This window comes from Hemitrygon akajei, chromosome 17, assembly GCF_048418815.1.
Source record: "Hemitrygon akajei chromosome 17, sHemAka1.3, whole genome shotgun sequence".
Lineage (NCBI taxonomy): Eukaryota > Metazoa > Chordata > Chondrichthyes > Myliobatiformes > Dasyatidae > Hemitrygon > Hemitrygon akajei.
In genome coordinates this window covers 66465019-66491776 of record NC_133140.1, presented here as the reverse complement: position 1 = coordinate 66491776, position 26758 = coordinate 66465019, and the positions used below count along the sequence as shown (strand labels likewise).

The 26758-nt window shown below is 39.7% G+C and overlaps 1 protein-coding gene across 1 annotated transcript in view; it reads right to left on the bottom strand.

Annotated features, from left to right (window-relative positions):
- Positions 1-26758, bottom strand: part of cdh13 (cadherin 13, H-cadherin (heart)) — a 1114993-nt gene that overhangs the window by 44306 nt on the left and 1043929 nt on the right. Inside the window, exon 11 of the mRNA XM_073070318.1 lies at positions 7549-7691. Coding sequence (XP_072926419.1) covers positions 7549-7691 — 143 coding nt within the window. The remainder of the gene's footprint in view (positions 1-7548; positions 7692-26758) is intronic.

Here is a 26758-nt window from a genome sequence, read left to right as displayed (position 1 = left end):
AGCCGAGAGCCAGAAAGGTGATTGGCAAAAGGGATACAGAGCTGGAGAAGGGAAAGGATCATGGGACGGGAGGCCCAGGGAGAGAGAAAAGGGGAGGGGAGCACCAGAGGGAGATGGAGAACAGGCAGAGTGATGGGCAGAGAGAGAAAGAAAAAAAAAGGGAGGGGGAAAAATCTAAATATATCAGGGACGGGGTAAGAAGGGGAGGAGGGGCATTAACAGAAGTTAGAGAAGTCAGTGTTCATGCTATCAGGTTGGAGGCTACCCAGCCGGTATATAAGGTGTTGTTCCTCCAACCTGAGTGTGGCTTCATCTTGACAGTAGAGGAGGCCATGGATAGACATATCAGAATGGGAATGGGACGTAGAATTAAATGTGTGGCCACTGGGAGATCCTGTTTTCTCTGGCGGACAGAGCATAGGTGTTCAGCGAAATGGTCTCCCAGTCTGCATCGGGTCTCACCAATATATAAAAGGCCACACCGGGAGCACCGGACACAGTATACCACACCAGCCGACTCACAGGTGAAGTGTCACCTCACCTGGAAGGACTGTCTGGGGCCCTGAATGGTGGTGAGGGAGGAAGTGTAAGGGCAGGTGTAGCACTTGTTCCGCTTACAAGGATAAGTGCCAGGAGGGAGATCGGTGGGAAGGGATTGGGGGGGATGAATGGACAAGGGAGTCGCGTACGGAGCAATCTCTGCGGAAAGCAGAAAGTGGCAGAGGGGAGGGAAAGATGTGCTTGGTAGTGGGATCCCGTTGGAGGTGGCAGAAGTTACAGAGAATTATACTTTGGATCCGGAGGCTGGTGGGGTGATAGGTGAGGACAAGGGCTACCCTTTCGCGAGTGGGGTGGTGGGCGGATGGGGTAAGGGCAGATGTGTTGGAAATGGGAGAATAACAGAGGCTGCTTTGATGTATGGTTTTAAGTCCAGCAAAAAGAATAGTCATTTACTGAAAAAGCTACCAGTGACAGGATGTTTTAACATCTTACAGTGAACTGTAATAGATGAAGTGTATACCTTTTGTAATGCCCTATTACTACATCCGACTTGACCTTCCGAGATCACATTCATTTCAGAAGTGCTCTTTTGGTATTCCTGGTTAAGAGCATAAAACTTACTGCTTCTGTGAAGCTATAATCAAATGCTTTCTAACAACAGAGGTTTGACAACTTACAACAGAAACAATGGAAATTGTGCCAGAGATCTTTGGAGGGAGAGAGAGAGGAAAAGGGAATAGAGAAAGAAAGTGAGGGAGGGAAAGAGGGAGAGGAAGAGAAGAGGAAGAGAGAAATAAATAGAAGGAGGGAAAGAGAGAGCCAGAGACAGAAAGGAATTAAGATTCACCTTCTTTCTTACATGTACATCGAAACATAGAAAATCTACAGCACAATACAGGCCCTTCAGCCCACAAAGCTGTGCCAAACATGCCCTTACCTTAGAAATTACCTAGGGTTACCCACATTCCTCTATTTTGCTAAGCTCCATGTACCTATCCAGGACTGTCTTAAAAGACCCTATTGTATCCACTTCCACCACTGTCACCAACAGCCCATTCCACACACTCACCAGTCTGCGTAAAAAACTTACCCATGACATCTCCTCTGTGCCTACTTCCAAGCACCTTAAAACTGTGCCCTCTCGTGCTAGCCATTTAGTGAAGTACAGCATTGTGTCAAATCAAATACACGAGGATTGTGCTGGGCAGCCCACAAGTGTTCCCATACTTCCAGCGCCAACATAGTACGTACAGAACTCTCCAACCCTAACTGTGTACCTTGGAAGGAAACCAAAACACTCACAGCAAATCCATGTCATGGTGAGAACATACAAACTCCTCACAGACACCGGTGGGGATTGCACATCAATCTTACAACTGCTACTGTAAAGCATTGTGCTAAAACTATTACTCAGTTTGTTGTCTTTTGCACGCTAGTCAGACGCCCATGCAGGTGCAGTCTTTAATTCGTTCTATTATGGTTATTATTCTATAGATTTATTGAGTATAGCTGCAAGAAAATGAATCTCAGTGTTGTATGTGTTGACATATAGTGCATGTACTTGGATAATATATTTACTTTGTGCTTTGAACTTTGACACAACACCACTGGGTCACCCAGTGACAGAGGCAGAGAAAGGAGATAAGTTTCAAATTAGGCTGTGTGTGGATATTATGGTAATACATTATTCCAATATCCGAAATGCATTTCCCTCCATCTCCAGGTACTTAGGTCTGCAGTTTACAATACAAAATGTTATGCATATTATATTTTCCTAGTGATACAATAACATAGTAATTAATTTACTCAACTGATATCTGAAAAACGTATGGCCAGAACTTAATTTCTGGTCATTAGCATTAAATCAGCCATGTAGATATGGTGCCAAGTTTTACCTTGTCTCAGAAATTCAATGTGTGTACTTCGATGGACAGTTCACATCACACATGGCTACATCATGTGTTTTGCACTGCCATTTCTATGCTCTAAATGCAAACTAGATACATCAATATGAAAAGCCCAGAACAACAGTTGAGGATCTCAAATTCAAGAAATTGCAAATTTGAAATAAATATTGGTATCAATAAAGGTGCACATAAAAACATTGGATTGTCATAAAGACCAACTCTAAGCTAATAGCAATACAGTAGACACATCACTGACCTTGGAAATAGTCTTTCAAATCACTCAGATTAATGATGAACGATAAATGCCAAGCCTAACAACGGTAGCATTGCTCATAAACAAATTAAATATTAAGTCAATAATATTTACTATCCACTTGGACTAAGGCAACAGATCAGCATTTCAGTGATTGAAGCTGAATTCACTGGGATGCTTGCAATTCAGAATCAGAATCAGGTTTATTATCACTGGCATGTGACATGAAATTTGTTAACTTAGCAGCAGCAGCTCAATGCAATACATAATATAGAAAAAAAAATAAATCAATCAATTACAGTACAGTCAGCCCTCCTTATCCATGAGGGATTGGATCTGGGACTCCCCACGGATACTCAAGTCCCTTATTTAACATGTATCAGTGCGGTGGTCTTTAGGACCCAGCGGAACCCCGGCCTTTATTTAACATGTTCAGAATGGTGGATATTAGGACCTGGTGGCACAGCTCTGAATCCGCAGTGTTTCAGTTCACGAAAGTAATCACGATCACGATTAAACATAAAATGGAAGTAATAAAGTGATGGGAAAGAGCTGAAGTGCCATTGGTCATTGGAAAAGTGGTAGGCTACAGTTAGTCAATAATCGGAACAATTTTAATGGAGTATGAGAAAGGCCCTGCCCCAATGAAAGCTACAATTATTACTAAGCAACACAGTCATAAAGCTAAAAGACCTATGGGTACATAAGTTACCCAGACCAGATGAACTGCATCCTAGGGTTCTGAAACAGGTAGTGGTAAAGATTGTGGAGGCATTGGTAATGATCTTTCTGAGGGCACTGGACTCTGGTGTGGTGCCAGAGGACTGGAAAATTGAAATTGTCACTCCACTCTTTAAGAAAGGAGGGAGGCAGCCAAAAGGAAATTTTAGACCAATTAGCCTGACCTCAGTGGTTGGGAAGATGTTGGAGTCAATTGTTAAGGATGAGGTTATGGAGTACTTGGTGACACAGGACAAGATAGGACAAGGTCAGCATGGTTTCCTTAAGGGCAAATCCTGCCTGACAAACCTGTTGGAATTCTTTGAAGAGATTACATGTAGGATAGATAAAGGGGAAGCGGTGGATGTTGTATATTTGGACTTTCAGAAACCCTTTGACAAGGTGCCACCCATGAGGCTGCTTACCAAGTAAAGAGCCCATGATATGGCAGGAAAATTATTGGCATGGTTAGAGCACTGACTGATTGGTAGGAGGCAGTGAGTGGGAATAAAAGGATCCTTTTCTCATGGCTGCCAGTGACTAGTGGTTTTCTATAGGGGTCAGATTAGGGACGACTTCTTTTTATGCTGTATACCAATTCTGTAGTTTGGCTACAGCAGATGATGGAATAGGTGGCTTTGTTGCCAAGTTTGCAGATGTTACAAAGATTGGGGGAGGGGCAGGTAGTGTTGAGGAAACAGCTAGGCTGCAGAAGGACTTATACAGTTTAGGAGAATGAGCAAGAAAGAGGTAAATGAAGCACAACCTGAAAAATGCACGGTCATGCACTTTGGGAGTAGAAATAAGTGTGCAGACTATTTTCTAAATGGGGAGAAAATCTAAAAATCGGAGATGTAAAAGGGCTTGGGAGTACTTGTGCAAGAACACTTTGAATGTCAACTTGCAGGTTGAGTTGGTGGTGAGGAAGCCAATGCAAAGTTAGCATTCATTTCAAGAGATCTGGAATACAAGAGCAGGGGTGTGATGCTGAGGCCTCATCTTGATATTGTAAACAGTTTTGGACTCCTGATCTAAGAAAAGATGTGCAGGCATTGGTGAAGCTTCAGAGGAGGTTCACAAGGATGATACTGGGAATGAAAGGGTTATCATATGAGGAATGTTTGATGGCTCTGGGTCTGTACTCGCTGTCATTTAGAACGATTGGGGGGGGGGGGGATGATCTCAGTGAAACCTTTCAAATGTTGAAAGTCCTAGACAGACTCGACATAGAAAGGATGTTTCCCATAGTGATGGAGTCTAGGTCAAGAGGGCACAGCCTTGGGATAGAGGGGCGTCCATTTAAATCAGAGATGCGGAGGTTTCTTTAGCCAGAGGGTGGTGAATTTATGGAATTTGTTACCCCAGGCAGCTGTGAAAACAGATCACGAGTCTTTTTAAGGCAGAGCTTGGTAGGTTCTTGATTGGACATGACATCAAAGGTTACTGTGAGCAGGCCGGGGAGTGGGGCTGAGCAGGGGAAAAAAAGATCAGTCATGATTGAATGGTGGAGGAGACTTGATGGGCCAAGTGGCCTAATACTGCTCCTCTGTCTTATGGAAATCACTGAGGACGATGAGCGCAGAGGCCAAAGGCAAAGCAGAGATATCCCACTAAGAAGCAAATGTTGTGGATGTGTGGAATGCAGATATATGGATTATAACAGGAGGACAAAAAGGTGTAAAATTAAGTAAAGTAATTGAAGAAGCTTCTCAGCATATCATGCATCAAAACGAATGAAAGTGTTACACTCTCTAAGTCTGTACTATGATATATAATTAACCAACTGTACCAGAAAAATGATCTAGCCAAACTACAGAATCCTCCGTAAACTAGGGTTCAGAAAAAATATATAGCTCTTCTATTTTAAAAAAATGTACGCTCCTGTGTTCTCATTCTTTAGCGACTCTTCTCTCTTTGCCTCCTTACTCTTTAACCCCCCCTTGATGCATCTCCCCACCTATTTCTCTATTTCGCATAACATGAGCTGTTTAAGTTCACTGAATTAATTGTAATTACAATGCACTTTAATAGATTTACTTCCTAAAAGACTTAGTCAATTCATGGGATCCTTTAGTTAGCAATAAATGAGAAGGTCTAACTGATAACTTATTTTGAATAGAGGTGAAAGTAGTGATATATACAAATCACGTTACAATTTACAATTAAACTGAAGAATATTATGATACGTTTATTTATTTCCTGATTGAATCACTTATGGAATCAATAAATGAATCTAAAAACTGTGACTAGAATTTCCCTTGTTATGGTTATTAAACTTACCTAGGGTCTCGGTTCAGTGAACAGAGCAATATATGAATGAGAGTAAATAGAAATGGAAATGTAGAATGAGCTGGACAAATAGAAGTTGAAGCAGATGATTCAGAATTGGTGGAAAGGAAAGAAGTATTGATATTGCTATAAGTTAGTCAACAAGCAGTAATGCAAATGACACCACTGTAGTGGGCTGAAACTCAAATAACAGTGCATTATGACAACAAGCCTTCTCTCAAAATCAGCAAAACAAAAGAGTCGTCATTGACTGCAGGAAAGGGGAACAGTGCACATTGGCTCCAGTGTCCTGGTGTAACCACTATAACCAAGGAAGCACACCAACACCTCTAACTGCTCAGAATGGTAAAGAAATTTAACTTGTCCCCTTTGACCCTCATCAAGTAATTTGATATGTCCCCTTTGACCCACATCAATTAATTTGCTATGCCCCATTGAACCTCATCAATTAATTTGACATGTCCCCTTTGACCTTCAATTAATTTGACATGTCCCCTTTGACCCTCATCAATTAATTTGATATGCCCCTTTGACCCTCTTCAATTAATTTGACATGTCCCCTTTGACCCGCACAAATTAATTTGACATGTCCCCTTTGACCCTCACCAATTAATTTGACATGTCCCCTTTGACCCTCATCAATTAATTTGACATGCCCCCTTTGACCCTCATCAATTAATTTGACATGTCCCCTTTGACCCTCATCAGTTAATTTGAAGTGTGGAGTAGCATGAAAATGATCACAGGGTACAACAAGACCAGAGACCCGATGATTGAAGTGGACCGGAACAGGGCCAATGAGCTAAAGTTGTTTCTCAACAGGTTTGATGAGGAGGCTTCTGTTTACCCTTCTGCAACCTATCAACCCCCAGCTCCTCCCCTTACATCCCTCATCCTCTGTCTCTCCAAGGAAACCGGAGAGCCAACAACCACAGACAGATGGACAGTCACTGCTGAGCAGGTAAGGAGACAGCCCAGCAGGTTTCACCCAGGCAAGACCATGAGCCCGAACAGCATCAACCCAAAGGTACTCAAGATGTGTGCTACTCAGCTGAGTGCTGTCTTTCAACACCTCAATAATCTGAGCCTGAGCCTGGAGAGGTCCCTGTGAGGTGGAAAGTTAGTAATCCCAACATTCCAAAACCTAAACTAAACAACTCTAAGATAACAGACACACCCATAAGTTTCTGTAAATACAAAAGATTCTGGAAATGCTGGAAATCCAGGGTAACAAATACAAAACGCTGGAGGAACTCTGTAAGGTCAGTCAGCATCTATGGAAAAGTAAAGTGTCAACTCAAAACGTCGACTCTTTATTCCTTTCCATAGATGCTCCCTGTCCTGCTGAGTTCTTCCAGAATTTTCTATTTCTCTAAGTTTCTGTAGTAATTGATTAGCTCAACTGTTAAAGCAGAACTAAGTGCAAAGTTAGACAATCACAAACAAGGGAAAAGCTGCAGATGCTGGAAATCCAATGTCCTGATGAATGGTGTCGGCCCAAAATGTCAACTGTATTCTTTTCCATAGATTCTGCCTGACCTGCTGAGGTCTTCTAGCATTTTGTGTGTGTGTTGCGATGTTAGACAGTAATCCTTTGCTGAAGAATGATATTTTCTATTTATTTTTGAAAAGATGAATGAAATATTGTTTGCTTGTGAGTTTTTCATTCCAGTGATACTCCCTGTATATCACTCTACACATTGGTATCATTGTATTGATATTTGGTGTTCAAACATCAGTAGACTGATGGAAAATAAATTAAATGGATTTTTTTCTGTGCTTGTTTTTTCAATGTTTTGTCATCTATATTACAATCAAAATTGGCACTGAACCATCTTATAACATGAATACTCAAAAAAACAAATGACATATACATACCATTGTCAGTAGCAAGAAATAAGGCTGTGTATTGACCGTCATGCGCAAAGGGAGATTCCCGATCCAGTGCTGCCTTGGTTGTAACAGTACCATTGTTAGGATTGATGGTCAGCCAGCCAGCAGGATCCTGAAACTGTGCAAACCTGCAAAAGGCAAACTTAGTGTTAGTGCCTTTCAGATTCACTTTAAAAAAGCCAGAGATTACAGTAAATACATTAAATTACTTGATATTCTCTCTTCAAGTCGCAAAGAGTCCTTTACCATTATTTTTTATATCTACTTACTTTTGTCCCATTGAAGGATAGGATTATCTAAACCATGGAATTCATATTTAATTATTCCTGCAATCTGTTCAGCTATTTCTGGCACCCTAAAACAATTTTATATTTGAATTTTAAATTTCACAAAACCAAATGAATAAAACCAAGTCCAGTTAACTGTAATACACTTCTACTGATGTCCAGAAAATTCATCCTACTGTAACTGAGAACTTACAACCATTGGAGTTAGGAACTGAAAAGTAACAATACTTAATTTACATTATGGCCATATTATTGGTTTAATAACCACAGCAGATATTGTGGTAGATTTCTGTCCAGGCATAATGAGGAGGATATTGGGGAGTATTTTGGTGTTATGTGAATATAGCAGATATTAATGCAAGCAAGGACCAATCTTCAGTTCTTATTGTAAATTGCAAGCCATAAATTGAAGTTAAAAGCACAGGCTGGCCCGCAGATGAAGATATATTGTTTGCAAAATGGTGACCATGAGACATTTGCATATGCATCAGGCAAACATTAAGACAATGGGGTTGTGTCAATTGGCCTGCATCAATCCAGGCAACATGAACTAAGTTATTTGTGCCATTGTGACTTGAGTTCAAGCCTGCAGACAAAACTGAATTTGTCTCCTAGCACATCAAACATTGACACAGATATAGGCAATCAATAATTTTTGTGTATTCAGAGACAGCCTTGACAACGTTAATTTGAGGTGTCTGGGATTTCTGCCCCACAGAAGCTTTTAGACTATTTGTGACAATGATGTTTGAATATTCAGAGTTGGCTCTCACTGTAGATATGTAATTCAAGGGAAGCACTGTCAACCCAAAACATAGAAGGAAATGATGTCATTGTAACTATTGAAATTGTTTTCAATTGACTACTCTTACCTTTGGTCTTAAATGTGATGTACTTTTGAATTTGAGAGCCTCTACCAAGTCTCCAGAAGAATGCCTGTTTGTTATGATGAATAAAGACTTCTATATCACTAGCTTTAGTGTCTCTCTGGCGATTTTGATCACAGTCACAGCACATACTGCAGTAATTTATAATCTTGAATGTGCCATTGGGCAATTCATTTTGAGTTTAAGTGTCTCACTCAGCATGATACAAAGTATCTAAGAGGAACTTCAAGAATTTCTCCTTTCAATTATAACAACCATTATCACCTTTATTTGACTTTTGAAATTATCCATATATTTTTCATAATAGTTGAATAAAATAATCTACGTCCTCTTCTGGCCTGTTGTCATTTATGTGCATTTAAATTATGGCCTGCAAAAATCAGACAGTAGTTATGGTCCTATTGTGTTCATAACTTTACATCAACTAATTTTGGATAATATTTTGCTTATGATTATCAGAGTTGCAAATACTGGACAATATATTCTGAACAGATGAAATGGCTTCCATTTCTGTGACAAAATTTTTTTTTAAATGATTATTATTTTATCAGCTTTAGTTACATCAGAATTTTATAGATTCAGGTGCTTCTTCAAACTCGAATGTACAATTTAACTTCTCATTACTGTCTTACTATCTTTCCTTTCAGTTAGTCCTGACGAAGGGTCTTGGCCCGAAACGTCGACAGTGCTTCTTCCTATAGATGCTGCCTGGCCTGCTGTTTTCCACCAGCATTTTGTGTGTGTTGCTTGAATTTCCAGTATCTGCAGATTTCCTTGTGTTTGCTTTCTCGTTATTGTGTAGTTCTGAGGAATTGATGCACATTCAAAGATACAGTCTATCGGATGAGATGTTAAACTTGAGTTGTCTTCCTACTGATAATTAAGAAGTCCACTTTTTAAAAAGGCACAGTGGTGCAGCTCGTAGAGCTGCTGCATTGTAGTGCCAGAGACCTGGTTTAGTCCTAACCTCGGGAGCTGTCTACACTGAGTTTGTTGGTTCACTCCGTGAATCTGTGGGTTTCCTTTGGGTACTCTGACTTCCTCCCACTTCACAAAGATGGTAGGTTAATTCATCACTGTAAGTTGTCCCTAGTGTGTTTAGTAGAATCTGGGGGGTAGAATACAGAGAAAAGAAAAATAGATTCAATGTGGGTTTAGTGTAAATGGATGGGCGATGGTCAGTGGGCTTCTGTAGGCCTGTTTCTCTGCTGCCTATGTGGAGCTTTATGAACATAAAGAAGGTCAGGAGGATTTTCTCTAATGTACTGGCCATTTTTTGATGTTCTATCATACACAGGTAATCTTTTGATTCTTCTGGGAGCTTGCTATATGCATACTTCAGTCCTGTTTCCAATGTGACAACAGTGACTATACTTCAAAAGTATTTAATTACCTGCACAGCCTTTGGGACATCCTGCAGTCAATACAAGTGTGATTTAAGGCTTCCTTTCTGACCATTGTACAATAGGGACTAACAAACAGTCGAAGTGAGCCAACTAATTTAAATATACAATAGACCTAGAATAGGCATGGGAGTCGCAGCCAATACTACACCAAAAGAAATATAATTCTAGGTGACTGTGCAGTGAAATGTGACAAACATGAAAAATACTTAAATTTTAATACTATTTCTAATTGATTATCAGCATGCTAGATTTCATATGAAGATTAATAAAGCAATTGGATGTATAAATTGGTCTGGGTATATTTTTAATAGACTTAAAGTAAAAGAAGAAAAATTTATTCCCGTTGCTGGTTTAATGTTACTTTCTCCAGACTAGTTCATTTTGCAGTAGTCAGTGTATTACTGGAAGGTTAGCACGTGGAGTTCCAGTCAAGCTGTGTTTGATATATTATAGCTGTCACTGGTGTGATTTAAGGCTCCTGTGTATGCCTTAAAGCTACATGCATCATGTGACTAAAAGCCCATAATGGGCCAAAAGCCTTTAGGCACTTCTTCCACACAAAAAAATTAATATTTTACCAATCTGTATGATGAAGAACCTAACTGAAAAATACCAAATCTGCTGCTCTAGTAACAGGAATCATCATTTCTGTTATTTTACAATGTCAAACTTTGAAAGCTTAATGTGTGATAAAACAGTGAAAGTTATAACTCTTCATATCTATTATTGATAAAGGTACAGTAGGCAATGGACTGCAATAAGTTGCTTCAGAATGTACATTTTTAACTTTATTTTGATGTTCATCTGGTTAAAGGATGACAATGTTTGTGAATGAAACATTGCTTTTCATTCTGGGCAGCTTGCAAGTGTATAAATTATCTTCAGTCCACCACTGTCCATTTCCTCATCCTTCAGACACACCAAATACATTTTATCACTCAGGGAATGGGTGACAGTGCTCTTTACAACTACTGCTGTCTGTACAGATACAATGACACTTGATTTCTCTTCATGTTTTCTCATTCATTCTGTACATGACCATACCCGTCATATTTCATGTAATAGCTTAACAATATGCTCACTACATGTTATTTTCTTTTATCACAGTCAGTCTATCATAATAATTCCCATCTTCTACCAGCTCAAAGGACTTCTCATGTCCTTTGTTAAAATGATTTTCAGCAAGTTTACTGAATGCCAGCTGAAAACATTTTTAGATACTCAATAAAAAGGGGTCTAGTTTTCACATTCATAACATGCTCGATTTTATATATGAATAAAATGGTTTTAATAATATTCAGAGAGAAGGTTGTTACATTATTTATTTTCTCTTTTACAATTGTAATTTTTTAAACACTTTAAGCCCAACCACCTGAAGACAAGAATATATTAAAATGTGCTTGCAAATCATGTAATGCAGCCTGTAAGCTTCTGGGTGAAGAATGTGTGTACACACCAAAAGGATCTAAAATGCAGGACCTACCAAAGGAAGTTTCTTATAAGCCTGCAAGGAAATGGAAGCCAATGGGATATTCTACATAAATGATGATGCAAAGTGGTTAATGGCCTAGTCAAGCTCTGTGTCAGTGAACCTAGCCGGGGACAGGATAGCCTACGTGGGGGGAGATCCAGAGTGTCCCAATGATCACAAGGACCCTGGGACAGGTCGACTTGTGATTTGGTGTTGAAATTCTGCACTGCTTTAGAAATTGTGCATCTTCCATTACTTCAACAAGAAAATTCACCAGGTCTGTCTTGACTTGATGTCATTTTCAAACTTCTCACAAACAAGGTTATTTGATAATCTTAGAATTTATTATTAAAATATGAATAAACTTCTACAAATATGGGCAAGTCTGCAGATGCTAGCAATCTAAAGCAACACGTACAAAATTCTGGAAGAACTCATCAGGTCGGGCAGCATTGATGAAAATGAATAAACACTTTACATTTATTCATTTCAATAGATGCTGCCTGACCTGCTGAATTCCTCCATGATTTTGTGTTTGTTGCTTCAAATAGACTTTTAACTGCATATGAAGCCAGACTTACTGCCTAATATAACATCTGCACATCCAAACATTTGTGTAGATGTATTCCAACTTCTTGGCTAAATATGTTAAATAAAAGACCCAAAATGTTTGAAAAAGTCATGATGATATTTTAGCTTTTGCCTCTATTTTACGCCTAAATAGGCTTCACTTTGCACACTGCTTTGTTTATACAGGCATGCTGCCTGTGATAATATATTAAAATGACTAGCTGCTTAACCAACTTGATATCATTACTGCTATTGAAAGCTCATTGAGCAAACACCCGATAGCAGCAGGCATTGATAAAAGGAAGATTCACATTTCATCGACCACTAACTAGAACATTGTATGCAACCTTCCTGAATGACAGCAGGGAGTGATGATTTTTATTATCACTAGTCATAAATTTTGCTCTTCATAATATTTAAAAGCTCTTGAGCCTGTTCAGGCCGGCTGGTGATGTAGTGGCATTAGCACCGGACTTTGAAGCAAAGGATCCAGAGTTCGAATCCAGCCGGCTCCCTTGCATGCTTTCCATTTGTGTTGGGTTGAGCTCGAGCTGGCAACTTGGCCTCATAAAAGCAAAAAGGCTTGCAAAAAAAAAAAACCGCCATCACCACATGACTCCACTCAAGAGTTATGGGCTTCCTTCTTCTTCTTCTTGAGCCTGTTCAGGCTCCTAGCCAACTTTAACTTTATAAAAGTCCACAGCTACATTGCTCCTGGAAATATCTTAAGTGAACTTATTACTTTGGATTCTCACTACCAGTGAAGGGACTGCAAAACAGTTTACAGAAAATCACAATTAAAATATTAAAAAAGTATAGGGGCAATAGTTTTGTAAATAGATTTACATAATGGAAATATAAGTAAAAGAAAATGGAACAAACTTAGGAAGGAATATTGCTTATAAATCAGATTTTGACATCTGATTTCTAGGCAAATGCTCTATTTCATGTTAAAATCCCATCAACTGAGAAATTAGGGTAACATTTCTTGTTACAATTCAATAATTTGTGTATCTTAATGGCACTCTATGTAGCACTAAAATACATTAAAAATCAGTGGAATAAATATATCGAGATTATGACATCATTGCTTTAAGGAATTGTTATCATGCTTCATTCCTTTAAGACTCCTTGAGCATGTAACACACCAAGCTTGCCTTGAGGCCCTGGTTATTCCAAACTTCCCACAATCAGGAGACGTTACTGGGCTGTTATGATTTCAAGTGCTGACAACAAAAAAAAAATGGATAAAGATTACAAGGAATAATTTTCTTTTTACACAAAATTGATATCCCTGTGGAGATATTTTAAATTACACAGGTATGCTTGAAGTACTGCTTAATGAACTGTGAGATAATTAAGAAGGTAGCGAATTTGATCCATTTTCTTTTGGCTAGTAATTAATGGACAGTAGACACGTTCGCAACACCGTCAATGTGCGGAACGTGAAGGTGAACAACAAAGAATTTTAACGAGAATTTTTCATACCAGCTTCCCCGAGGATGAGGTTTTAACATGAAATTTAATGCTTCAAAATTCAAGTATGATAAAATGATACCATATTGAGCTCGAACCTGAAGAGCAGTAGGACCACGAGGGGGAGGAGTAAGGTAGCAGCTAACACCGTATGTTCTTGCTCTGTTTCCATAGCCTCACCTCCCAGCTATGTACCTCTCTATAAAGTAACCTGCCTGTGAGGGTTTCCACTTTACAGGTATGAAAACTAGTGTAGAGAAGAGGCATGCTGTGGTGATAGGTGATTCATTATTTAGGGGAACAGAGAGGAGATTGTTGCCTCTGGATGCCAGGGTCTGGGATCTCTCAGATCGAGTCCTCAGCATTCTGAAGTGGGCGAGTGAATGGACAGAAGTCATGGTCTATGTAGGTACTAATGATATGGGCAGTACAAGTGATGAGTTCTGCATAGGAAGTTCAGGGAGTTAGGTACTAAGTTAAAGGTCAGGACCTCCAGGGTTGTGATCTCAGGATTGCTACCCATTCCACATGCTAGTGAGGCTAGAACTAGGAAAATTATACAGTTTAATACATGGCTAAAGAGTTGGTATAAGAGGGAAGGTGTAAGATTTTTGGATCATTGGTCTCTCTTCCAGGGAGCTGTACAGGAGGTACAGTTTGCACCTGATCTTACAGATGGCAGAGCTTAGGATGATGGAGCCTAACGGGAACTCATTTGCTTGCATCTTCGGAACCAGATCCATTTCTATCTTTAATATCTCTTTTTTCCCTTTTCAGTGTTCTTTTGAAGACCCTGACCTGGAGCTACATACTGACTTTGGTTCTTTGTGGGTATTGGGACCCGCTCTCAGGGTCTCACGACCGGCCGCTTTTCGATATACCAAGGACGTGGCCTAGAAGACTAGCGTGCCTTCAGGGCGTCGGATTTTTGTGGCTTTGGAAGCAGGTGGATTAGAGGTTGGTGCCGCTGCAGAAAACTAGTGCGTCATGGGAGTTCACGGAAGGTCGAAAGCAGTGAGCTGGCTGCTGGCTATGTGCCCAGAGACCCGAAATCCTTGAGCAAAGAGCTCGGAAAAAGTGATGTAACAGACTTTTAATACCATAAATCAGCGAGTGGTTTAGTTATATCTCCCTTCTCGGTGTGAAGCGGAGACACCTCCTCATTAGGGAGAGAGAGAGAGCCTGTGGTACTTTGCCGCACGCTTGAGTCCTTGGTGGAGGGTGCAGATACTTCTTTGCTGGTGGGGGAGGGGTGGGGAGTCATCACTTTGCTGCTACTTATGGGGTGGGAGAGAGGAGCTGAGGGGGCTTTGGGGTTCTAACATTTAACTGTCGCTAATTATTTGGGCCTCTCCTCTATTTTCGTGAATGCTTGCAAAAAAAAAAAAGAATTTCAGGATGTATATTGTATACATTTCTCCCACATTAAATTGAACCTATTGAACTGGAGAACAGGGACTGATGTTCTAGTGGGAAGGTTTGTTAATGCTGCACTGTGGGGTTTAAACTATAGTTGCAGGGGGATGGAAGCCGGAGTGCCAGAACAATTAGTGGAGAGGTTGTGGAGGCAGATGTTGGTAAGAACTCAGACAAAACAAGGAATCAAAAGATTGAGCATGGTGCAACAAAATTGAAAAAGGTGAATACAGGACTGAAAGTGTTGTATCTGAATGCGCACAGTATATGGAATAAGGTAGATGAATTTGCAGCACAGTTGTAGACTGGCAGGTATGATGTTGTAGGCACCACAGAATCATGGCTGAAAGATTATAGCTGGGAGCCTAATATCCAAGGATACACATTGTATCAAAAGGATAGGCAGGAAGGCAGGGTGGGCAGTGTTGCTCTGTTGATAAAAAATGAAATCAAATCATTAGAAAGGTGGCATAGGATTGGGAGGTGTTGAATCACTGTGGATAGAGCTAAGGAACTGCAAGAGTAAAAAGACCCTGATGGGAGGTGTACACAGATCTCCAAACGGTAGTAAGGATGTGGCCTTCAAATTACAATGACAGATAGAAAATGCAGGCCAAAAGGCCAATGTTACAACAGTCATGGGAGACTTCAATATACAGGGAGGTCAGGAAAATCAGATTGGTGCTGATTACAGGAAGGGGAATTTCTAGAGTGCCTACGAGATGGCTTTATAGAGCAGCTAGCGGTTGAGCCCACAAGAGGATCAGCTACTCTGGATTGGGTGTTGTGCAATGAACCAGAATTGATTAGAGAGCTTAAGGTAAAAGAGCCCTTAGGGGAAATCGGTCATAATGTGATCAAATTCACCCTGAAATTTGAGAAGGAGAAGTAAAGTCAGATGTATCAGTATTACAGTGGAGTAAAGGGAAGGCACAGAATTTACACATCCTAAAGAGGAAGAAATATTTTAAAGGAAAGATGACACAACCATGGCTGACAAGAAAAGTCAAAGGCAACATAAAAGCCAGAGAAAGGATATATAATAGAGCAAAGATTGGCGAGAAGACAGAGGATTGGGAAACTTTTAAAAACCAACAGAAAGCAACTAAAAAAATCATTAAGAAGGGAAAGATGGAATACGAAAGTAAGCTAGCCAATAATATTACAGAGTACACCAAAAGATTCTTCAGATACTGAAAGTGTAAAGGAGAGGCGAGGAGTGGATGTCAGGCCACTGGAAAATGATGTTGGAGAGGTGGTAATGGGAGACAAAGAAGTAGCGGATGAACTGAATAAGTATTTTGCATCAGTCTTCACTGTGAAAGACACTAGCAGCATAGTGTAAGTTCCAGGTGTCGGGGGCTTGAAGTGTGTGAAGTTACCATAATTAGAGAGAAGGCGCTTGGAAAGGTCTGATGGCAGATAAGTCACCTGGACCAGATGGTGTACACCCCAGAGTTTTGAAAGAGATGGCTGAAAAGATCGTGCGTGGAACCATTAGTAATGATATTTCAAGAATCACTTGATTCTGGAATGATTCCAGACTACTGGAAAATTGTGAATATCTCTTGACTCTTCAAGAAGGGGGAAAGGCAGAGGAAAGGAAGTTATGAGCCAGTTTGTCTGAGCTCAGTGATTGGGAAAATATTGGAGTCAATAATTAAGGATGAGGTTTTAGGGTACTTGGTAGCACATGATAAAATATTCTACAGTCAGCATGGTTTCCTCAAGGAAAAATCTTGCCTGACAAATACTTTGGAATTCTTTGAAGAAATAACAAGTAGTATAGACAAAGTTGAATTGGTTGAAGTTGTGTACTTGGATTTTCAGAAAGCCTTTGACAAGGTGCCACTCATGAGGCTGCTTAACAGCTACAAGCCCATGGTATTACAGAAAAGATTCTAGAATGGATAAAACAGTGGCTGATTGGCAGGAGGCAAAGAGTGAGGATAAAGGGAGCCTTTTCTGATTGTCTCCAGAGACTAGTGGTGTTCCGCATAAGTCTGTGTTGGGACCAATTTTTATGTTATATGTCAGTGATTTGAATGATGGAATTGATGGCTTTGTTGCAAAGTTTGTAGATGATATGAAAATAGGTGGAGGGGCAAGTACTTTTGAGGAGATAGAGAGGCTACAGAAGAACTTAGACAGAGTTGGAGAATGGGCAAAGAAATAACAGATGGAATACAGTGTCGGGAAGTGTATGGTCATGCACTTTGATAGAAGAAATGAAAGGGTTGACTATTTTCTAAATGGAGAGAAAATACAAAAAAAAACTGGGAGACTCAGATGGACTTTGGAGTCCTTGTTCAGGATTCCCTAAAGCTTAATTTGCAGGTTGAGTCTGTGGTGAGGAAGGTAAATGCAATTTTAGCATTCACTTCCAGAGGAGTAAAATATGAAAGCAAGATGTAATGTTGAAACTCTATAAAGCACTGGTGACGCCTCACTTGGAGTACTGTGACCAGATTTTGGTGCCTTATCTTCAAAAGGTTGTGCTGAAACTGGAGAGGGTTTCAAAGGGAAGTTCAAGGAAATGATTCCGGGATTGAATGGTTTGTCATATGAAGAGCGTCTGATGGCACTGGGCTGGTATTCACTGGAATTCAGAGTAAAGAGGAGTGACCTAATTGAAATCTATCAAATGGTGAAAGGCCTTGGTAGAGTGGGTGTGGAGAGGATATTTCCTATGGTGGGGAAGTCTAAGACCAGAGGACTGAGCCTTAGAGTAGAGGGGCGTCCTTTTAGAATAGAGATGAGGAGGAATTTCTTTAGCTAGCGGGTCATGAATCTGTGCAATTTTTTTGCCACAGGCAGCTGCAAAAAATAAGTCTTGATGTACATTGAAGGCAGAGGTTGATAGAATTTTGATTGGTCAGGGCATGAAGGGATACTGGGAGAAAGCATGAGAGGAAAATTGGATCAACCATGATGAAATGGTGGAGAGACTCGATGAGCTAAGTGGCTTAATTCTGTCCCTATATCTTATGGTCTTTTAAAATTTGGAGGAGACCAATATAGCCAAATCCTCTATGCTGACATTTGTTTACAATGTGTTTCCTTCTCTGGCTCTCCACTGCAAAGTGCTTGGAGGTCTAGGTGAAGTGAGGTCCTTGCATGGGTATATCATGGGTTGCATGATAATATTCGTTTCTGGGTCTAAACTAGCCTAAAGCTATCTCTAAGTGGGTTTTGGACAATTCTGTGTTTACTTTTTCCAAGGACCCAGTTGGGTATTAATGAAAAATACAGGCTGTTTTAGTACATCAGTAATATAGTAGATTCAAATTCCAGTCTTAGCACTGTCACTTCTCTTTCATCAAAACATAATTCAGAAGCATACTCGTCAGAAATGTATACACTTACCATATTGGGAGCTCACAGGGAAGCGAATGCCAGTGTATTCAAATATATATATCCCCCCATATATAAACAGACATCAATTGCTAGAATTTTTAACATGCCCTTGTTTCAGTTTTACTTCCCTAAGTTCCTATGTCTACATTACAATTGAAATTGTTAGTATAAACTTATGCTATCGTTATCCAGTCCCCAAAGTGGTGACTCAGTCTGCCCTTCTTAGCTCCCTAACCTCTGCAGCAATGAGATATGTTATTCAGAATCTCACGCCTGCAGCCCTGGTCCAATTATCTCTCAAACCTCTAACCTCACATAACATAACTACTACGCATATTGTGCACTCAGCACCATGGGAAACCAACTCATATCCCCAGTCTACTTTTGCGATCCTGTGAAAGTGGTTGGCATTCCCTTCAGCTATAACATACCGCTAAATAAACAAAGAAATGAATACTAACCATCCAATATTGATGTGGTTCAATTTTCACCATGACCCTAAATATCAGTCTTCAAAGTATCTATGCATATGCTTTGTCTACCTTCCAAATAAAATTTAAATTTTTATTCTTTGTTTCAAATTGCTGCAATTTTTCTTTGTGTTTTTTTTATAACTGAAAGCATGAATACTGAATTGCTTTGTGAGAGCATAATGGTGGCTAACATAATGTTCTGTAGTCAAATATAAAGTTGTACAGATACCGAAGATAATGAAAGAAAATTCTCAAGTGGATTTACTTTGAAAATCTTGAATGAATGTATTGAATAATGGTAGTAAAATATACCTTGAAGAACATTTGTCACTGGCTGAGTTTGGGTTTTCTTTGCAAATAGTAAATACTGGCAAAAACATGAAAATGGAATGGAGCAGTCTTCTGGTTAGATCTTTCCCATATGGTCATGGAGCACCCTCTACAACCTGACCCAGTCCAATATACCTTCAAATCTATAAATGAAGGTTAATGTTGGTAGGTGTTCAGGCTATTGATTGGGAGAAATGTTGAGCATTCAGCTTATATGGTTCAATATTCTGACTTCTCAGCTTCTGGATGTCTGGTGGATAGACTATTTCAAATCTTCTCCATTTCCTTCTGCTCTTCCATTGGTTCTTTCTGATTTGAAGAAGTCTAGTCTCCAGGAGAAATGAAGTCATTTTCCTGATTGTCCTTTTAAAGCTTTTGTACTGAAAGGTAGCACTGAATTGGGTGTAATAATCTAACCAAGTGGTGAACCAGACCTCATGGAAAGCAACCAAAGCATTAAGGATACTTATGTAGTCATATATAATTGCTGAGGTAATATTGTCATGCAGCAGAAGTTATTATGCGATCAGGAGGTGATCTTGTGTTATTTGTTCCTTGGCAAATACTTCTTGCCTGAGACAAAAGAGAATGTTGAAATCTGGAGCAGAAAAAAAAATGCTGGAGGGACTCAACTGGCCAGGCAGCATTTGTGGAAAGAAATGAACAGTCAATGTTTTGGTCTGAAAGATCAGCAGCGTATTTCCCTCTGTGGTTGCTGCCTAACCCATTGAGTCTCTCCAGCAGCTTGTTTGTTGCATCGTTTTGGTTGATCTGTGTAGTGACTGTGTTTGTAGGCATGTGCCCTCAACTGGCTTCAAGGGCATAAATAAAACTTCATAAAGTGTGAAAACTTTGTCTTCTCCTCTTTGTGTTGAGATGTAACAAGCTGGGAATACGTAATTTACACAAGGTCATAAAATGGGATAGCAGCCTCAGATTGCAAACCTCACTAATGGGGGATATTGAGACTGTCTAATATTACAATTTACAGTCTGTGGCCACTTTGTGAGTCACTTCTATACACCTTTCATTAATGCAAATAGTTAATCATGTAGAAGAAAGTCAATGCATAAAAACATGCAGAATTCTCAAGAGGTTCAGTTGCTCTTCAAACCAACATCAGAATAGGGAAGAAATGTGATCTAAGTGAGTTTTGACCGTGAAATGATGTTGGAGCTATTTGGAGTGGTTTGAGTATCTCAGAAACTGCTGATCTCCTGGGATTGTCACGCATAACAGTCTTGACAGGTTACAGAGAAGGGTGCGAGAAACAAAAAACATCCAGTTCTGTGGGTGAAAATGCCTTGTTAATTAGAGAGTTCAGAGGAGGAAAGCCAGACTAGTTCAAGCTAGCAGGAAGATGACAGAAACTCAAATAATGACGTGTTACAACTGTAGCATGCCGAAGAACATCTCTAAACGCAGAACACATTGAAGCACAAAATGGATGGTCTACAGCAGCAGAGACCACTAACAAGCACACTCAGTGGCCACTTTATTAGACTGAGGTGGTACCTAATGAAGTGGCCACTGAGCATATTTTATGGTCTCTCACATAATAGTGTCAACTTTCATAGAAAGGTGATATATAGTACAGGAGCTGACAGTTTATAGTTCCTTATTTAAAACTGAATCCACACTTATGATTTAGGCTTATTTACTGAGGCAATTGCTTTTCTATCAGTTGTTAATGTAAATATATTGATGTAAACTACCTGGAACTGATTTCATGTTAAATCCCAGAAAGCAATAATTCAACCATTTCTGCTGTCCAACAGTAACCACAAAATAATTAGAAAAAGTGTTCAGCTTTTAGCAGTGAATGATAACTTTTCCTTACATTCTCTTGTTCATACACTGTTTAATAACTTTCAATGACAATCAAAGGCAAATGGGACTGACTATGCTCCTTTCTAATAAACTGCAAAGACTTCTGTTGCATAAAAACTCATTTGTTATTGCTTTATTGTTTGGCAACTTGAATGCAGGCATTTCTCTGCCTTTGTGTGGATTCCTAGGATCTTGCCCTTAACAGGGTACCCTCTCTTTAAATTTAGAGTAATAGAATCATTTTAAAGTACAGCATAGAAACAGGCCCTTTGCCCCATCTAATCAATGCTGATCCATTTAAACTGCCTACTCCCATCGACCTGCACCAGGACCATAGTTCTCCATACCCCAACCATCCATGTGCCTATCGAAACTTAGTCTCCAGTCAGAGAGGCAACCATCTACTACTATTCTCTGCCTTCTCCCATAAAGCCAATGTCTAATCCAATTTACTACCTCGACTTGAATGCTGAGCGACCTTGTCAAATGTTTTGCTAAGGTCCATGTAGACAACACCTACTGCCTTGCCTTCATCAACTTTCATGATAACTTCTTCAAAAAGCTCTATACAATTGGTTAGACATGACCTACCACTCACTAAGCCATGATAAGTCCTTGCCTATCAAAATACTCATATATCTGGTCCCTTAGATTAACTTCCAATAACTTTCCCACTAGTGATGTCAGGCTCACCACCCCTTAATTTCCTGGTATACTTCTTAATCATTTGAACAACATTGGCTATCCTCCAATCCTCTGGTGCCTCACCCATCACTGAGGATGATTTAAATATCTCTGCTAGGGTCCCGGTACTTGCTGCATTCACTTCCCAAAAGGTCTGAGTGAATATCGTGGGGATTTATCTACCCTAATTAACAGAATAACAAGGGCTAAAATTTCTGAAAGCAATTCAGAAGGTTGAGGATATATCCACCCCAAAGAGGAAGAAGGACTCTTAAGGCAAGGTGACACAACCATGGCAAACAAGGGAAATCAAAGCCAAACAGAGGGCATATAGCAGAGCAAGACTTGGTATGAAGTCAGATGAGTGGGAAGCTTTTAAATACTAGCAGAAGGCAACTAAAAAAACTCATTAAGAAGGTAAAGATGGAATACGAAAGCAAGCTAGCCAATAATATTAAATAGGATACCAAAAGTTGATTCAGATACCTAAAATGCCAACGAGAGGTGGGAGTGGATATTGCATCACTAGAAAACAATGCTGGAGAGGTAGTAATTGGGGACAAGGAATGGTGGACAAATTGAATAAGTATTTTGGATCAGTCTTCACTGCGGAAGCTGCCAGCAGTATAGTGGAAGTTCCAGGTATCAGGGATCATGAAGTGTGTGAAGTTACCATTACTAGGGAGAAGCTTCTTGGGAAACTGAATGGTCTGAAGGTAGATAAGTCACCTGGACCAGATGATGTACACATCAGGGTTCTGAAAGAGGTGGCTGAAGAGATTGTGGAGGCATTAGTAATGATTTTTCAAGAATTACTAGATTCTGGAATAGTTCTGGAAGACAAGAAAATTGCAAATGTCACTCGACTCTTCAAGAAGGGAGAGAGACTGAAGAAAGGAAATTATTGGTCAGTTAGTCTGACCTTAGTGGTTGGGAAGATGTTAGAGTCAATTATTAAGGATGTAGTTTTGGAGTACTTGGAAGTACATGATAAAATAGGCTGCAGTCAGCATGGTTTCCTCAAGATAAAATCCTGTCTGACAAATCTGTCGGAATTCTTTGAAGAAAGAACAAGCAGGATAGACAAAGAAGTATCTGTTGATCTTCTGCTCTTGGATTTTCAGAAAGTCTTTGACAAGCTGCCACCCATGAGGCTGCTTAACAAGTTACAAGCCCATGGTATTACAGTGAAGTTTCTAGCATAGATAAAGCAGCGGCTGATTGGCAGGAGGAAAAGAGTGGGAATGAAGCAAGTCTTTTCTGGTTAGCTGATGGTGTTTAGCGATGGTCCACAGGGGTCTGTGTTGGGACAGATTATTTTTATGTTATATGTCAATGACTTGGATGATGGAATTGATGGCTTTGTTGGAAAGTTTGCATACGATACAAAGATAGGTGGAGAGGTGGGTACTTTTGAGGAAGTAAAAAGGCTACAGAAGGACTTGGACAGATTGGGAGAAGGAGCAAAGAAGTGGCAGTTGGAATACATTGTCAGGAAGTGTATGGTCATGTACTTCGGTAGAAGCAATGCAATGGTTGACTATTTTCTAAATGGCAAGGAAATACCAAAAAACTGAGACACAAAGGAACTTAGGATTCCTTGTGCAGGATTCCCTAAAGATTAATTTGCAGGTTAAGTCTGTGATGAAGAAGGTAAATGCAATCTTAGAAGTAATTTCAGGAGGACAAGAATATACTGTAAAAGCCACAATATAATGTTGTGACTTTATAAAGACTGGTGAGGCCTCACCTGGTGTATTGCAAGCAGTTTTGGGCCCTTTAGCTTAGAAAGGATGTGCTGAAATTGGTGAGGGTTCAAAGGAGGTTACAAAAATGATTCCAGGATTAAACTGCTCATCATAAGAAGACCGTTTCATGGCTCTGCACCCGTATTCACTAGAATTCAGAAGAATGATGAGTGATCGAATTTAAACCTATCGAATGGTGAAAGGCCTTGATAGAATAGATGTGAAAAGGATGTTTTCTGTGGTGGGAGTGTCTATGACCAGAGGACACAGTTTCAGAATAGAGGGGTGTCCTTTTAAAATGGAAATATGGAGGAATTCCTTTAGCCAGAGAATGGTGAATCTGTGGAATTCATTGTCAGTGACAGATGTAGAGGCCAAGTGTTTATATGTATTTAAGGCAGAGGTTGATACACTCTTGATTGGTCAGGGGGTGAAGGGATACAGGGAGAAGGCAGAAGATTTGGGGCAGAGAGGAAAAAATTGATTAGCCATGATGAAATGGTGGAGCAAACTCAATTTCCAAGTGGCTTACTTCTGCTCCTATATCTTATGGTCTTATGGTATTATGGCCTAATTTGCCTCAAGAAAGCAAACATCTCCTCTTTTGTAATCTGTATAGGGTCCATGAGGTCAATACTGCTTTACCTCACTTCTACATATTCTTTGTCCATCTCCTGAGGAAACACAGATGCAAAAAATATCTATTAAAATCTCCCCTATCCCATAAGGCTCCACACACGGTTTACCTCTCTGATCGTTCAGAGGACCAATTTGTCCCTTTCTATCCTTTTGTTTTTAATACAGCTGTAGAATCCCTCAGGATTCTCCTTCACCTTGTCTGCTAAAACAACTTCATGCCTTCTTTTAGCTCACCTGATTTCTTTCTTAAGTGTTCTCTTGTATTTCTTATACTCCATAAACACCTGATTTGTTTCTACTTGCCTATACTTGCTATGCACCTCCTTTTTCTTCTTAACCAGGGCCTCAATATTTCTTGAAAACTAAGGTTCCCTACAACTCTTATATTTATCTTTTATTCTGACAGACGCATACAAGCTTTGAACTCACAAAATTTTCACTTTTGAATGACTCCCACTGACAAAATACACCCTTGCCAGAAAACAGCCTGTCCCAATCCACAATTGCCAGATCATTCCTGATACCATTAAAACTGGCCTTTTTCCAATATGGAGTCTCAAAACATGAACGAGATCTATCTTTTTCCATATTTACTTTGAAACTAACGGCGTTATGATCACTCAATGCAAAGTGTTCCCCTACATTGAATTTTGTCACCTGCCCTGTCTCATTCCCTGATAGCAAATCATGTATTGCACATTCTCTCGTTGACACTTCTAACAAGGTGCAACACTTTACATTTGGCCGATTTAAACTCCATCTGCCATTTCTCCACTCATATCTACAATTGATTTCTATTGATTTCTATCCATAACACAGCCAAACTTTTTATCATCTGCAAAGTTACAAACCTACCCATCTGGATTTTCATTTATATACATCACAAACAATAGAGGTCCCAGTACAGAACCCTGTGGAAAACCACTAATGATAACCTCCAGCTATAATTAATCCCATTGACAACTACCCTCCATCTTCTATGGACAAGCTAGTTCTGAATCCAAACAGCAAATTCACCAAGGATCCCATGCATCATAATCTTCTGGATGAGCCTCCCATGAGGGACCTTGTCAAATACCTTACTAAAATCCATGTAAGCAACATCCACAACTCTACTTCAGCAATCACCCTCATCAAGGTAGTAAGACATGACTTGCCCCACACACAGCATTGCTAGCTCTCCCTAATTATGTCATGGTTTCCAAATGCTCACAAATCCTATTTCTAAGAATTCTCTCCAGTAACTTGTCTACCACGGATGTGAAACTCACCAGACAATAGTTTCCAAGACTTTTCTCAGATCCCTTTCTTGAATAATGGAACAACATTAGTTATTCACCAGTCCTCCAGGACATCACCTGTGGCTAGAGAGGTCATAGAGATATTGGTACAGACTCCAACAATCTCTTCTCTTGCCTCTCTCAATAACATGCAGTACATCTTATAAGGCCTTGGGGACTTAACTATCTTAATGCCCTTCAAGAGACCCAACACTAATCCTTCTTTACCTCAAAATGCCCTGGCAGATCAATACACTCAGCACTGATCTCCTTATCCTCCACGCCCTGCTCCTTTGAAAACTTCATTGCTTCATTGCTACTGGAACTCTCAATCCAGCACTAGTACCTATGACACTATAGTGGCTCTAGAAGCTGGTTTGGCCATTATCTTCTAAAAGACATCATGTTGATACAGCTAGTATAGGTACTTCCTTGCAAACCCCAATAAACCAGGTTATGCTAACCTCTGATGCAAGAAGCAGAGTCTGCCACATTCTCCTTGTGACCACATGGGTTTCATTTGTTTACTCCAATTAACACCAGATTCTAAAGATTTGAGGGTTGGGAGGTTAGTTGGCCACTGTGAATTACCCCTGGTGTTTAGATGGATGGAAGAATTTGCTGAAAATTGATGGAAGTGAGGGGAGAATAAAATGGATTTGGAGTAAGATTCGTGTAAATGTTAATGGCCAGTGTAGACTCATGGTTTGTTTCCATTCCGGTCTTGATAGTAACTCAGAACACAAAAATAAAATTTAAAAAAATTCAGTGTCAAAAAGAAATGCAGTAATTAATTTTTATTATATTTTTAATAATGGAAACTTAGCCAGAAGAAGACAAGCCTGGTTTATCTTTTATATCTATCTTATAAGGATGGTAAATTCAGTGCATTGCAATGGTGAGCCATACAGTGAGGTGCTGTCCTCATGTTGTTAAAGGAGGAGAAGAACGGAAGAATCTTCAGGGGTTTTTTTTGCATTAAACTGTACATTTGTCTTCATTTGAAGACACTTCATAAATAACAATGGGTCCTATTAGGCTCGAGAATATTTTGACAGTAAAGAACCTGGGCTTTGAATAAGAATATTAATCATTTTTGGAGAAATATTGTGACGTAGTTTAAGTAGTGGTTAAAAATAAATTCTATCCAAGTTAGCTTGTATAATTTAACTAAAGTTTGCATGGTCAAAATTGCCAGCTGGCAAACAATTGGGAATTTGTGAAACAATAAAAGATCCTCAGATGTTGGCAATCTGATATAAAAACAGAAAATGCTGTAAATAAATACTGGGTTAGAAAACACCTGTGGAAAAAGAAGCAGCATTAATATTTCTGGTTGAT